A 13,808-nucleotide genomic window follows, 5' to 3' on the forward strand; every position below is an offset into this window, starting at 1 on the left:
GGCAACCCCGCACGACTGCCCAATCGGCATGGCGACGTGATCAATACGAGACACGTTCTGTAGCCGCCGGCCAGGCAGAGAGGCTGCCATGATTTGGGGTCGGATGAGTGGTCAGTTTCCTGTTTGGAAAGTGATAAAGTACGACGAGGTAGCATTCGCAAAGATGGGCGTTGTCGAGTTCATGCAGGCGCAGGGAATGACAGGGGGAAGCGAGCCATGGCGCCATGAAGGTCTGCGACATCCCTTTCCATCGCAGTGTCAAGATAGGGGAGCTGAACATGGGTGATGTTGAATGAAGACAAAAGAAAACGACCTGCATGAGAATCCGATGATATCTTATATCAGATCTAATGAAAATGGGGGTGGACTCGTTTTTGTTTGCTAGGTGAGCAAACATTTCTAGGTTACCCCTCGGCTCCAAAACGTTGGAGCTGCCGAGGTCCAAGTACATCCCAGAACCAACCGATTTCTCCATGTCGTTCTTACTCATCCCTTGCATCAACACACCACACGACAAGGCATATATAAACAACAACATTCGCAGCATGCATCAATCATAAACCAACTAGGTTTACCTTGAACCATTCTATCATCACCGTCACTCGCCATTAGCAGCGCCATGTCTCCAACCGCCAAGCTCGCCACGCCACTGACGACCCTGCTCGGTATCGAGCACCCCATCATGCTCGCAGGCATGGACATGGTCGCCGGGCCGGAGCTCGCGGCGGCCGTGACCAATTCCGGCGGCTTCGGCACGCTGGGCGGGGCGCGTTACACGCCCGCCATGCTGCGCGAGATGATCGCCGACATGAAGGCCCGGCTGGTGGACCGGAACGCGCCATTCGGGGTGGACTTGCTAGTGCCGCAGGTAGGCGGGAGTGCACGCAAGACGAATGTAAGCAAGTGTGCAGCGGGGGTTGGTTCGGCCCCAGGTTGAGGAAAGGGTGAGGGGAGTGCAGGGGGGTGTTTGTCTTTCTAGTATCACGGATCAAACATGATGGAGCTAATCGACACATTGGATGGGACATAGTATGACTACACCAAGGGCCACCTAAACGAACTTCTTGATATCATAATCGAGAGCAAGGCCAAACTCTTCGTCTCAGCTGTTGGTGTGCCACCTACGTGGGCCATCGAGAAGCTTCACAAGGCCGGCATCCTCTACATGGTAAGTCTTACACGCTCGCCCACGAGTGAGCTACAATCCGTTCTCAAAACAAGCACATTTGGAACTGACCACACGGATTCACGCTAGAACATGGTCGGACATCCCAAGGTACGATGTTTCGACATGTGCAGAAACTAACTCGTCAAAACTAACCACGGGGCCATCGCCCAAAAGCACGTCCATAAAGCGTGCCAGGCCGGCGCCGATATCATCTGTGCCCAGGGCGGCGAAGCAGGTGGCCATACCGGCGACATTCCAACGAGGTAAGCAGACTCCTTCCCATAAATAAAACCAATTGAAGGGGTGCTTTAATCCTTAAGCCAGGAACTTTTTTTTCCGGTATAGCTACTGCTAACCTGTAGTACAGCATCCTGACCCCCGCGTGCGCGGACATCGTAAAACAGTACAAGTCGCCACTGACCGGAAACCCCGTCCTCCTCGTGACGGGCGGCGGCGTAAACGACGGCCGCAGCCTCGCATCCGCACTGATGCTCGGAGCGAGCGGCGTCTGGGTCGGGACGCGGTTCACGGCCGCAGTGGAGTCCAAGTACCCCGAGTCAGCCAAGAAAGAGTAAGTAGATAGCGCCGGCATGAGCTAACTAACTACAATCCCTCCCGCCTAAATAGAATGCCGAAGAAGACAGGATATCGCATCCTTTTGATAAAAAGATCAGGAGATATGCTCTTAAATGCGAATATCCGCTGACTGTATACGTACACGTACAGGGTCATCAACGCCACCTACGACTCCTGGGTCCGCAGCCTAATCTGGAGCGGCCGCCCCCTGCGCGCCCTCCGGACGCCCTACATCGACGACTGGGAGACGAACCGGCAGAGCGAGATCCAGGAGCTGACGTCGCGGGGGCTCGTGCCCCTGGAGCACGAGCTGGACAAGCTCCACGGCGAAGGCAAGCTGACCGAGGAGATTGAGGAACAAGCCGCGCTACGGTGAGTCTACAGAATCCCCAAGAAGTTAACATGTTGTGGCATATCAAAAATTTACCGGTCTCTAATTGTTCTGGTTGAAATCATATATATAGACCTATTGGAATCGTGGCGGGCTCGGTCAACAAGCCTGGACAGATGGCCGCGGAGATCGTAAAGGAGATGGTGGAAGAAGCAGCTGGGCTATTGGGCACAGCTCCCACTTACTTGGCACCCACCTCGAAGCTTTGAAGGAATATAAATTCGCATCTCATCCGATCAATTTGCGAATGGCTTGTTGGCCATGTATATGGATGGAATACCCGTTTTGGGCAAGAAACCGGCAAGGTAAACGATAACGTGGAACTACTTGTGATACGAGCCATGACGGCATCTTAACAGTCTCGCAATAAAGAGGAGCCGATACACTACTCATTTTGAGAGGGTCCAACCCATTGATGCCATTGTAAAACTATATGCAAACAATACATGGGAACGGAGGAGTCATTGGAGCTCACCACGCCCAAGCTGCCAGGACCGAAAAGAAAAAGGACAAAGGAACACCGTACACGTATTTCCATAGGAACCAGTCTGACGGCAAGCAAATCAACAAACCTAAACGCCAGTGATGATTACCACACCCCTGGAACAAACTCAACCCGCCTCCTACTGTTACCAATGTTCTCTCTTAGATCATGAAAGACTTGGAACCTTCGACCAACCCATCTCCCATCTTCGTGACGGTCGACCAATCCGGCGCGAACCTCCGGACCTCCTTAAGCGCCGGGATCGCCGTGCGCTCGTCCTGGTCGTTCCACAAGCAGACAACCCGGCCGTCCATGCCCTCCTCGCCGACGTTCTTCCCCTTGCTGGACTTCCAGGAGAACGTCACGTCCCAGGGGCGCGCCCACTCGCGGCTCCACAGCCTGAGCTCCTTTGAACCCGCTTCTCCGATCCGGGGGAAGCGGGGATCCTGGTCGGACCCCTTCACGACAATGTCGTCCACGGGCCGGTCGAAGAATATCCGGCAAGAGCGCGTGTTTCGTCCGCTAACCCGAATGGAGGCGCTGTTCAGGCCCTTTGCGCGTGTCACGTTGAGGCTGAGCCATTGCGAGTACGTCTTCTCCGGCGGCAAGGTCCCGTTCGTGGGCACAACCCGTGGAGCAATGCCCTTCCACGAATACTCCGTCAGGCCAGAGCGGGCTGAGCTGGTCTGTTTGACGATCTCCTTTCCAGCAGTACTGGGAAGGCTGCCGACAATATCGTCCATGAAAGACGACTCCACTCCGGCAAGACACACTTGATTAATGCCGGTGTCCAGATTGAGGCGCTGCACGAAGAAAAACTTCATGCGGCTTGTTGGGGAGAAGGGAAAGGCGGTTAGGTTGTAGATGAGCGTTCCAATGAAGACAAAGAGCAGCACCGTAGGCATATGGTAAGTATGGCGGTGTACAAACGGGGACAAGGGGGTGAAGACAAGTACGCTCATCAAGCCCACCAAAATGTATACGAGGAGAGCAGAACTGCCGTCCACAAGGGTTTGGTTCGTAGCAGTCATCAACAGAAGCCCGATTTGGCCAAGGATGATGGTCGTGATCGGGGCCAGGATCAGGAACTGGAATACCCACACCCAATCTGAAAGGTACTGGCTCCAAATCTGCTCGTCTCCGAAAACCGACTGGGAACCAATGGATCGTTCCTGCAGACCTACGTTGCTGCCCGTGCTGAGATGATCGGAGCGGTTGTATCTAGCAAAGGTTGTCTTCGATCCTCGGAGAAGCGAAGTAGACTCGGTTGCCTCTTCAGTGTCGTCCTGGTTCTCGCCATTGGTGACCGCATTGGGCTGCGTGCCGGAGGATTGTGGCCTATCTTGCGGGTCGCTGTCAACCGTTCGCGGTCGCTGGGCGTCAGCCTCGAAGCTCTGGTCCTCCGCATATTGGAATTTTGTCGGTAGGCTGAAAAGTTCCAGGAAACCGAGGAGCGTCGCCGCAGAAACAGCCAGGAAATACCATACAACAGGGTAACCCAAGGCCAACTGGTATCTCTCCTCATACACCGTCTCAACCACAAGAAGAACCCACCCAACGACAAACAGCCACAACAAAGCGTAGTGGCGATTGAGTGCGGTTGGCCGAATAAAGTTGGTGGCACGCGCCAGGAACCACATGCAGTAGATCCATGCTGATGCCATCATAGCCCACACAGCGTAAGGACTACTGTACACAATGAATGGATTCAGCTTGTTCAGCATGAACGCTAAGCCCACGAGAATAGCAGTGGAGGCGATGAAAATAGTGGGAAATCGCAGAATGCCGCGCAGTGAGTGCAGAGAAATACTCTGGTCGTGGTCGGATTCAGGGTGCGGCGGCAAGCAGTGGCTAAAGAGGTAAAATTTGTCGAAGTGGCTCAGGATAGCGCCTATAAGGAGAAGAGCAAGGGGGCGACAACCAGGAGTGACACCGAGACGGCGAAGAGGGAATGAAGCTCAAAAGTGAGGAAGTCCTTTCCGAAAACATCGAACCATACGGCAGAGCTACCTTGTCCACTGGGGACCTTGTGCTTCCCGGCGGCATCGCCTTCAAAAGTCTCGCCAGTATCGGAAGTCAAGGCTTGCATCGTGGTGACGGCGGCTGAAAGCATGTGCCAGATGGAGTTTGGGCTAGTGTGCCGCGCATCGTCGTCCTCGGTATGATACCGGGCCCGGGGTTCCATGAAAGCAACATCCAGTCCACGCATGCCCATATTCCCATTAAACACCACATAGTCCGTCTGGCTGCGGATGAAACCAGACTTAAAGGCGTCACCACTTACAATGGTGCCAAAGGGATGCGGTGATTTCTTGTAAGCTGCGGCCGCCTGAAGATCCGTAGCACGGAAGAGAGTAGCTCTTCCTCCCGCACCCGCCCCTTCGAGGTTGAGGAAGACGCGCGGAAAGGCCGAGACGGGATGCCGCCCAAAGACTCGGGCTCCGTTCAAGTAATCTTCTTCGCCATTGTTGAAAAGTGCGACAAAGCCTTTCGTGGGTTGATTGCCTTCCGTGGTAAAATGCTTGATGAGTTGGAGCAGGGTAATGACACCCACTCCGTCGTCTGTGGCTCCATGGCCGGTCGAGACACTGTCGTAGTGGGCATTCACCATGGACCCGCCGGATGAAGGCTGGCCGCGGCGTCGCCACCAGTCGCCCTCGTCGTCCTGGGAACCCCTCACATATACTATGATGTTGGTTCCCTCAAAGTAGGTGCTGACGCTGGGAGCTGTTGAGGCGACACCGCTAGCAGCAGAAAAGGTGAGGTTGGATGTCATGTCATTGAAGACAACAACTGGGGCGTTGTTGTCGGCTGTGGAGACACGCATGGCGGCGGACTCGACCCCGTAAGAGACGCCATTGGCCTTGAGGAGCTCATGGATGCGGGTCAGTAGCCAATCACGAACTTTGTCATTCTTGCGACTATTGTAGGGGTGATAGCCATTGCTGAGCTCTTTGAGATCTAGCCATGCTTCGGTGATGTTGACGCCGGCATAGGGCGTTTCCGACGGAGGCGCCGGGACGGTATGCTGTACAAACAGTAGCGCGACAATGACTGCGATGTAGACGACCGTGGTGATGACAGTCACCTGCGACGGGCGGAAGGCGAGCGGATTGGCTACCATGGCTACCGATTTCCCAGGGGGACAAGAGAATGCCGAATTTGCACAAGGTAATCTAAATCTAATCCACCCAGAGACTGAGGATGATGGCCTACTGGCGATATGACATGATTTGGAGGAGAGCAGGGAAGATTCGAGCTAAATGGGGATCAAGAGGCTAGAAGGTTGGAAGAAGGAAGGGTCGCGCGTAGCCGTATGCTGGTAGATGCTGTCTCGCCTGTCCTAGGTGAAGTTGGAGATTGATATGATGCAATCCAATCTGAGTGGTGCGAGAGGTGTGGTGCTCAGATCTCAGATACAGTACGTAGTGCAGTGCGCGCTGTGGACGTCTACAGGTTTTAGCTGCATCCGCCGTCCACTGGCAGACTGAATGAGGCAGTTCCCCGCCTTATGGTGGGGGCACTTGGGAACTCAGCCACCATTCACTTGAGCACTTTACTCTGCGCGTACAGTGTATCGCCATCATGACCATTTGATGAACCGAACCAACTAGGCCAGCACTGTCACACATCCTGGATCGATTTGGTATCGCGTGGTTCGGTTTTCTTGTTCCCTTCTCGATCGCGTAACAGTAATGGCAAGCTACCTTATCTTCGAATCAGTAGAGCGAGCATATATTTAGGACTACCGTACATCTCGAACAGCGTTGACGAGGCCTAGACAGTGCGTATCCATAAAAGCAACTCTGTGGAAACACTTGTATATTAATAGAATACGATATGTGCGCATCAAATGGATGTATATTAAATTACTATCTGAAATCGTTCATGTATTATAGAACTTCGTACTCCTCATCAACCATTTCTTCGACGTTCCAAGTTGGCTGGACGTCCTAAGCATAAGCTCCTTCATTTCCCTGCATCATTCCCTCTGAGCGCCATCTTACTGGCCCCAGACACCAGCATCATTGCCTTCTGGGTAGAAAAACGCCACAACCGCGATAATGATATACACGGCGCAAAGAAGCGCTCCCTCCAAGTAGTTGCTCCTACCGTCGAGGACCAAGAAGTTGACAATAAAGGCAGACACAAACAGACACACCGTCTCGAAGAGCGTAAAGTAGAGTGTCATCTCGCGGTTCATGATCCAGCCCAGGATAACAACCAACGGCGTGATGAAGATGGCAATTTGAATAGAACTGCCGACAGCGACGCCGATAGCCAGATCCATCTTGTTCTTCATGGCCACAGTCAAGGCAGTCACGTGTTCCGCAGCGTTACCAACAATAGGGAGGATGATCAGACCAATGAAGGTCTCGCCAAGAGTGCTACTTTCAACAACGGCATTGATGGAATCAACCATGAACTCAGCGCATACCGCCACAAGCGCGGTAGAAATCAGGAGCAGCACGATGGCCGAGATCCTAGAGAGATCGTCATCGTGCTCTCCCGTCTCGGCGCCAGCTCCCTCGGTAAGAGTCGTATTAGGTATCTGCGCAGGCATCATGGTACCAGGGGCCCGGTACTGCATTTCGTTGAGTCGGTCAGGTAGCGAGTTTGTTCGGCGAATACCGTATCGCACCCGGGGTACGCGTCCGTTGGCAGCATTGGGCCCCTGAGCGGGCGCCTGCGTGAATACAGGCGGTGCTAGACTCTTGACTGGTTTGAAGGATATAGCCCGTAGGTTGGTGAAAGGGCGTCTGGCAGGGGCCCCGGGTGCATTGGGATCAGCAAGCCCGTCCATGTTGGAAACGGTATCGGCAAAGTCAACACGGCGAGGTTCGGAGTCGGATACCCCAGTACCATCAACCTGCACGGCGACAAGATCGCCAGCACTCGACGCTGACGTAGCAGGTATGTTGCCCTCTTCATTGACAGGAGACGCGTTCTTTCGGTGCTTACGATGCTTGTGCTTTCTGTGGCGATGCTTCCTATGGCGCTTTGGCGGTTCTTCCTCAATAGCCTCTTCGCTACCCTCCGTGTTCATGCGCGGAAACACTGGTTTGGTTGGTCCGTTGGAAGAATCGCCAGACTTTGATGCATTGTCCGGTAAGGGGCTTGCGGGATTGGTGCCGAACGAGGATGAGCGGGTCTGTTCATCAACCGTATCAATAGACGCCACGCTCGACTTTCTGCGACGTCTGGATCGGATGGCCCTTTTCACACGCTTCGACATAGTGTTGCCTGAGTGGCTTGAGCTGACCGAGTCGGTGTCGGACGAGTCGCTCGATTCCGAGCTGGAGGTATCGAGCCAAGCAGCAGCGGGGCCAGGGGTAGACTCCTCATCAATGATGTGCTGCGGCGTCGATTCATACATGTATGCATGAGACTTCAACTGGAAAAGAAGATAGATGACATAGACCAAAAGGAGAATGACACTGGTTCCTCGGCTAATCTTCAGGGATTCCGCGTCTGCCCTGTCGTTGTTGGCGAACGAGGCATGGAAGGCAGTTGGCAGAACAAGACTACAGACGCTCAAACTGAGCAGACATGCGCTCATTTGCGTAACGGTGCTGTTGTATATCTGTTCCCGGAAGCGTAGTCCTCCGAAGAAGAAAGCCATACCGAGAATCAGGAGAAGATTGGCCAGGATCGAACCAAGAAGAGAGGCTTGAACGATACGGATCTCGTCCTTTGCCAGAGCAATGATAAAGATAATCAGCTCAACAGCGTTGCCAAAAGTAACGTTGAGGAGGGCGCCGACCGCATCACCAAGCTTTCGAGCAACCGATTCCGTGGCATGACTCAAGAGGCCAGCCAGGGGGATGATAGCAACAGCGTTGACGGCGAAAACGGCACCTGCAGGCATGCCAGGCACATTGGCCACTGCAATTCCCACAGGAACAGCAAGCAGCAAGAGGTTGAACCAGCTATGGCAGAGGATTTTCATAGCGGTCCGCCAAAATCGTATGAAGATATTGGGTCGGGGTTCGGTTTCTACGACAGTCCCCGTCCCCTCAGCTTCAGATGCCTGACCAGCTGCGGCGTTGCCAGGCTGTGTATTGTCGGCGCTGTGTGCTTGGTTGCCATTGTTGCTGCGGACACTGTGGACAGCTGAGCTGCCGTCGGTATTGTTGCGACTACCATCTTTCTCATTTGTTCTTTGGGCCTGTCGTTTCTGGCTTATAGGAAGCGTCGGGGATGATGTGGGGTCTCCATGCGCGTGTGCTCTAGCCCATGAGCGTATGCGATCTGTATACGCAGGTGAGTTAGAGGAGGTTTTCTTCATCGATAGTGGATGGACGGCAGATGCGACGATAAGGTCGAACAGTTGTTGAAAGCAACAAGAAAGAGAGTGGAAGGAGAGGAAGTAGATGTGTGAAGGAAGAAGTGAGGCGAGAGGCAGCCGCGCATCTGATCAATACTAATAGATCAATGGTTATGTGGATTTGGGGGTGCCGGGGCTTATCTGACGGGGATGGGCACTGGATGGGGGCTCCCTGGGAGCGAGTAACGGCATGGGCAGTGCCGTTGTCGTAGTGCGTAGGTACATACTGAGATAAGTGCCCACCGGCGGCCATCCGAGCCAGTCACGTCTCGACATGACATCTGGTGAGATGCGAGCGTGAACGACGTGGGTCTCCTCAGCTTTTGCGGGTGCACCAGCATACATCATTTAGCCACTAGCTTGAGTCGCTTCTGCATAGCAGATTGTCCGAATTGTGGATGGACTTTTGGATCCAGGGGTAGGCACATTTTGGGAGGAAACAACATCAGTCGCCAAGACAGGTAGAACAGCCGTCCCGTCGTGTCTTTATACGCTGATCGATGCCAACTCACAGCCTGCGCTGCTGCTGCCACCACCAACATTGTTGATGAAACGGGTGCGCCTGATGTTTTGAAGCCCCAGAGCTTGTCGCATGTGTGCAACGTAAAAGCTGCCCTCCAGGGAATGGATTGCGGTATGGACATAGCTTGGGGCGTGAAGCCAAAGTAAGGCATGCGAGGAGTGGAACTTTCCCATCGAGGCATGTTTACCTTCTCGCCTCACTTGCTGAAGATGGGGTTGAATGGATAGGGCAAATGTAGTTTTCGAGACTTGGTATCCATGTACACCGGAGCATTTGGCGCTGGATTGATAAGATAAAATGGTACGGGTAACGACTTACGCATATTTCGCAACGCGATGCCACTATCGTTCTTGGCTGATGCTTGTCAAGTCTTGGGTGAGGCTTGTTCTGGTGTCTTGGGCGGGCTTGGGCCTAGAGCTGGGAAATTATGGAATTAGGTAACCGCTCGGGCGTAACGCTTGGGATTTCGTCTGGTGAGAAAAATAGATGAAGAGAAACAAAAGGCTTCTGAACAGCCAGTGAAGAAGGCAGGAACCAGATGCCCCGAGATGATGAGTGAACTTTTTGTTGGTGCTTTTGTTTTGGCCAGATTAAATGAGTCTCAGGCTTGGCGTCCCATTCACCGACGTTGTCAACGGCGTAATAGCATGTCCAGTATGGGGTATAGTTTGGGATAACCGCATTCCGCCACAATATATACTTGGCGGGTGGCTGTAAAGTGGGCATTATGGCTCTAAGCAGCATCTCTCTGTAGGGTATAGTACGATATATATCCATTCGGGAATAAGCCCGGTGCTAAGGCGGACCCAATCAGGTTATTAGCCGACAGGGAAATTTCGAATGTTCGATTGAGCTTCAGGAACCCGAAAACGCAACTCAAAAAATGACGTACTTGGTATTACCCTGCGAACCAATCCCTTCCTTCCTTCAAGCCTACGCTACACGCGCCACGTCACCTGGATCAAGTCATGGATGCTTTGAATGACAAGTTGTAGTCCCAGAGTCCCGTCGCTGGTAACCTGCTATCTTGCACCACCCGACCTCCTTACTAGATGCCAATGGCGGTGTATGATTCGCGGTAATAAGAACATAGTGTGTTGTCAACCCATTCAACCACAATCAATTCAGATTGATTTGAGCTTCTGCCGGTAATCGTACGGGCCGCCTGTTCGATGTCTGGCATACATGCCAGACAAGATGTACCACAACCTCGAGCTAACCGCAGACTGCGCTGTTTTCTGTTTTCCACCTGAAGCAGTGATTGTGCTTTGGAATCTGCAGGTGCGTTAGTTGCTCCCCACCAGTGCTCGGGACCCCCATTCAGTTTGGTATCATAGTCGCAGTGCCGCGATTCACAGTGGAAGCTCTGACTGTAGACGTTGGACGTTCGTCACAACTGGGATTTGACGTAGACATCATCTCAATCCGATTTTGCCAGTATACCGAAAAAGAAAAAGAATGAATAGGAATGATAATGCTACAGTAATTTCAGTCAATACCAGTAGTATATTGATACTTGTACGTAAATAAACACTAAAACTGGGAAGATGGGAACGCTATGGGCGGATGAAACGATTGCCGACATAGATCGGCAAGATAGTATTTAGGCATGATGCCACAATCATCGAGATAACATTCGAGCTTGACCTTGCCGGTTCAAGGCCGACGGGAGATCTGCGGCCTACTGCTGAATAGACTTCGAGCCTCCAACGGCCGCCCAATGTGACCCGGGTGGCCTTGGGTAGCACGTTGCTTTGAATACGAGACGTCACCAACGACACCTCCATCGAGGTTCCGAATGCGGGGTAGCTATCAGCCACTCCGGGGCAACTTGCGTCGTACCTGCCTATGGCTATGGCGTGGCTGAGCGGTATCTCTCTCTGGACATCAGGAAGAGGCAAGTGCCTGTTCAATGGTCATCCTTGCAGCCTCATTCGGGCTGAAGGTCATGGGCTGATTCAGAGTACCTAGGTAGGATGTATTGCTAGAAGTAGGCACTATCTCATTCCTTCGCTGTCGTGATACGTGACTTCCTCTTGTTGCTAATTCCAAATAGTACCGCCTATTTTGACTAGGGTACATGTAAACAGGTAGAGACCTCGTGCTTGGACAAATGACGGACGACGGGCGACGGGCGACGGGCGACAAATAGTACCATCTTGGCAAGCCAGCACAGCCCACCTGCTCCTCTTGGTCCGTTGGAATGTTTCTCTGCAACCCTTGTGTCTCATCAACGACAAAGCTGGCGAAATAGACAGAACTTTATTTGGGAATCTCCCTCTCGATAAGACGAGCGGCACGGCCTAGTACCTACATGTAACCGACCTAAGGTACGCAGTGTTTGCCACGCATACGGGTAGCCAACAAACAATCAACCACGAGGGGCAGCGACATGAGCAAGCCAGAGTGAATTATCATCACATCAGCCGCCCTCCGGACCTCTACTAGTCTGCTCTAGGAGGCCTACCATTACCTAGGTACGATTTGAGAATCCATTCGTACACAAGTAAGCTAGTCAGCGAGGCGCAGTCGTGGCCTGACTCAAGTCTTAAACCCATTGGTCGCTCCGCAAGTTACAACACAACATAACATACCATTTCTCATTCGTCATGTGTTTCGGCAGCAAGAAAGACAGTTCGAACGAGCCAGCTCCAAAGCCAGCCCATATCCCGCAAAACGCTTCCAGCAGCGCTCTTCCTGCATCTGCATCCGGGAAGATGAATCAGGACTTTGCACCCCCGGCTGGACCGCCGCCTGCAAAACGCCCCAACGGACCCGAGGATTACGCAGCACCTTCAGGCCCTCCTCCCAGCCACTCACGGGTCAATGACTTTGCTCCTCCTCCCGGCCCGCCTCCGTCTCAGGTCGCCACTGATTTTGCCCCGCCTCCGGGTCCACCGCCAGCCCGGCGCAACGATGACTACGCTCCCCCCTCCGGGACCGCCGCCACGTCAAGACTTTGCGCCCCCGCCAGGCCCTCCGCCATCCAAGGGGCACGGCGGATACGACGATTTTGCACCGCCTCCAGGACCACCTCCCCCAGCACAGTCGGGCAAGAAGCAGGCCTGGGAAGAAGCGGTTCCTGACACGTCGGAATTGCCACCACCTCCACCATTCTTCGCAGCACACGACTTCTCCCCAACAAACAACGCTACGGAAGAGGAAGCTGAAGCAGGCGAGGCCTTCTGTCACAGCAATCCCATGCTGAAGCCAGAAGCGCTCGACCCGGCCAACTCGCAAGCTCAGCAACAGAGCAACTTCCGACTTCTATGGATGAACGAGAAGGTCCGAATCGCCCCCGTTGCCCTGGGCGTATGGAAAGGCTTCAGCAAGGATGGCACGACAGACACAAGCATCATATCATGGCCTCCATTGTACAGTGTCAGCGCGCACGGCCCGTGGGCTACCGGTCGCACCAAGGTCATCTACTATGAAGTCAATTTCTTGAAAGATAGCCGACAGGAGATCAGCATGGCCCTTGGCTTCACCGTACCTCCTTATCCCGGCTTCCGTCTGCCGGGGTGGCATCGCGGCAGTCTGGCTGTTCATGGTGACGATGGCCACAAGTACATCAATGACCGTTGGGGAGGCAAGGACTTTGTGCAGCCTTTCAAGCGCGGGGAGACCGTAGGGATTGGCATGAAGTTCACGCCAACTGGGGGTGATGGCGTCAGTGTCAAGATCTTCCTCACCAGGGACGGTGTACATCAGCGGCAGTGGGAATGGGATCTTTACGAGGAAACAGACATGGTGCAGGATGGAGGCGTTAAGGGCTTGGATGGCTATCGTGATCTGTGTGCTGCTGTAGGTGTGTTTGAGAAGGTCCATTTCGAGATCGTCTTCGCGCCCTGGCGCTGGAAGTGGCAGGGCCTTGAAGAGTACAGTCGGCATCCTTGAGGGTCCAGATCAGATGCGCACTCTAGACAGCACAGCATGCTATGACCCCTTCATGTATCCTTACCGCCACGAGACATGCAGTCAGGGCGATTAATTAGAAACTGCTTCGGCTTAGTTGTTTTAATAATCGGGTATCGTCTTTTGTTACGTTCAGAGTGAAAAAATCTTTATCATGGTCAATGTAACGGTCGAGTCTTGACGAATCCAAGATGGGCTCTCGACTATAACATCTTTTGTATTATTTGCACTGTACCACAATGTGCTTCTGATACAATCCATCGGACGCCAGACTGCTGAAGTCTCATCTAAGATCAGTAGCAGGCCATGGGCCGTGGTTCTGTCACTATACGGTGTATATGTCGTAGAATTGCCCTCGCTCGGGTGCCATATACATCAGTGGCCAGCTACGTGTACAAGAGGGCTCTTTGGCAATTTCTAGGC

At 53.3% G+C, this 13,808-nt stretch overlaps 4 protein-coding genes across 4 annotated transcripts; 2 read left to right on the forward strand and 2 right to left on the reverse strand.

Moving 5' to 3' along the window:
* Positions 1 to 619: 619 nt before the first annotated feature.
* PG997_012153 (uncharacterized protein) lies at positions 620 to 2,344 on the forward strand (the record flags this gene model as incomplete). Its single annotated transcript, XM_066816467.1, has 7 exons — positions 620 to 895; positions 1,031 to 1,168; positions 1,256 to 1,276; positions 1,343 to 1,431; positions 1,536 to 1,739; positions 1,895 to 2,116; positions 2,209 to 2,344. 7 exons carry the CDS (start codon positions 620 to 622, stop codon positions 2,342 to 2,344), a joined length of 1,086 nt encoding a protein of 361 aa, XP_066662159.1.
* A 436-nt stretch (positions 2,345 to 2,780) lies between these two features.
* Positions 2,781 to 5,743, reverse strand: PG997_012154 (uncharacterized protein; the record flags this gene model as incomplete). Its single annotated transcript, XM_066816468.1, has 2 exons — positions 2,781 to 4,576; positions 4,630 to 5,743. The coding sequence occupies 2 exons, from the start codon at positions 5,741 to 5,743 to the stop codon at positions 2,781 to 2,783; spliced, it is 2,910 nt and encodes a 969-aa protein (XP_066662160.1).
* An 879-nt stretch (positions 5,744 to 6,622) lies between these two features.
* PG997_012155 (uncharacterized protein) lies at positions 6,623 to 9,292 on the reverse strand (the record flags this gene model as incomplete). Its single annotated transcript, XM_066816469.1, has 2 exons — positions 6,623 to 8,871; positions 9,175 to 9,292. 2 exons carry the CDS (start codon positions 9,290 to 9,292, stop codon positions 6,623 to 6,625), a joined length of 2,367 nt encoding a protein of 788 aa, XP_066662161.1.
* A 2,787-nt stretch (positions 9,293 to 12,079) lies between these two features.
* PG997_012156 (uncharacterized protein) lies at positions 12,080 to 13,367 on the forward strand (the record flags this gene model as incomplete). Its single annotated transcript, XM_066816470.1, has 2 exons — positions 12,080 to 12,334; positions 12,519 to 13,367. The coding sequence occupies 2 exons, from the start codon at positions 12,080 to 12,082 to the stop codon at positions 13,365 to 13,367; spliced, it is 1,104 nt and encodes a 367-aa protein (XP_066662162.1).
* Between the last annotated feature and the right edge of the window lie 441 nt (positions 13,368 to 13,808).

Source organism: Apiospora hydei, assembly GCF_038363865.1.
Source record: "Apiospora hydei strain CBS 114990 chromosome Unknown utg000009l_segment0_segment0, whole genome shotgun sequence".
In the NCBI taxonomy this organism is placed as follows: domain Eukaryota; kingdom Fungi; phylum Ascomycota; class Sordariomycetes; order Amphisphaeriales; family Apiosporaceae; genus Apiospora; species Apiospora hydei.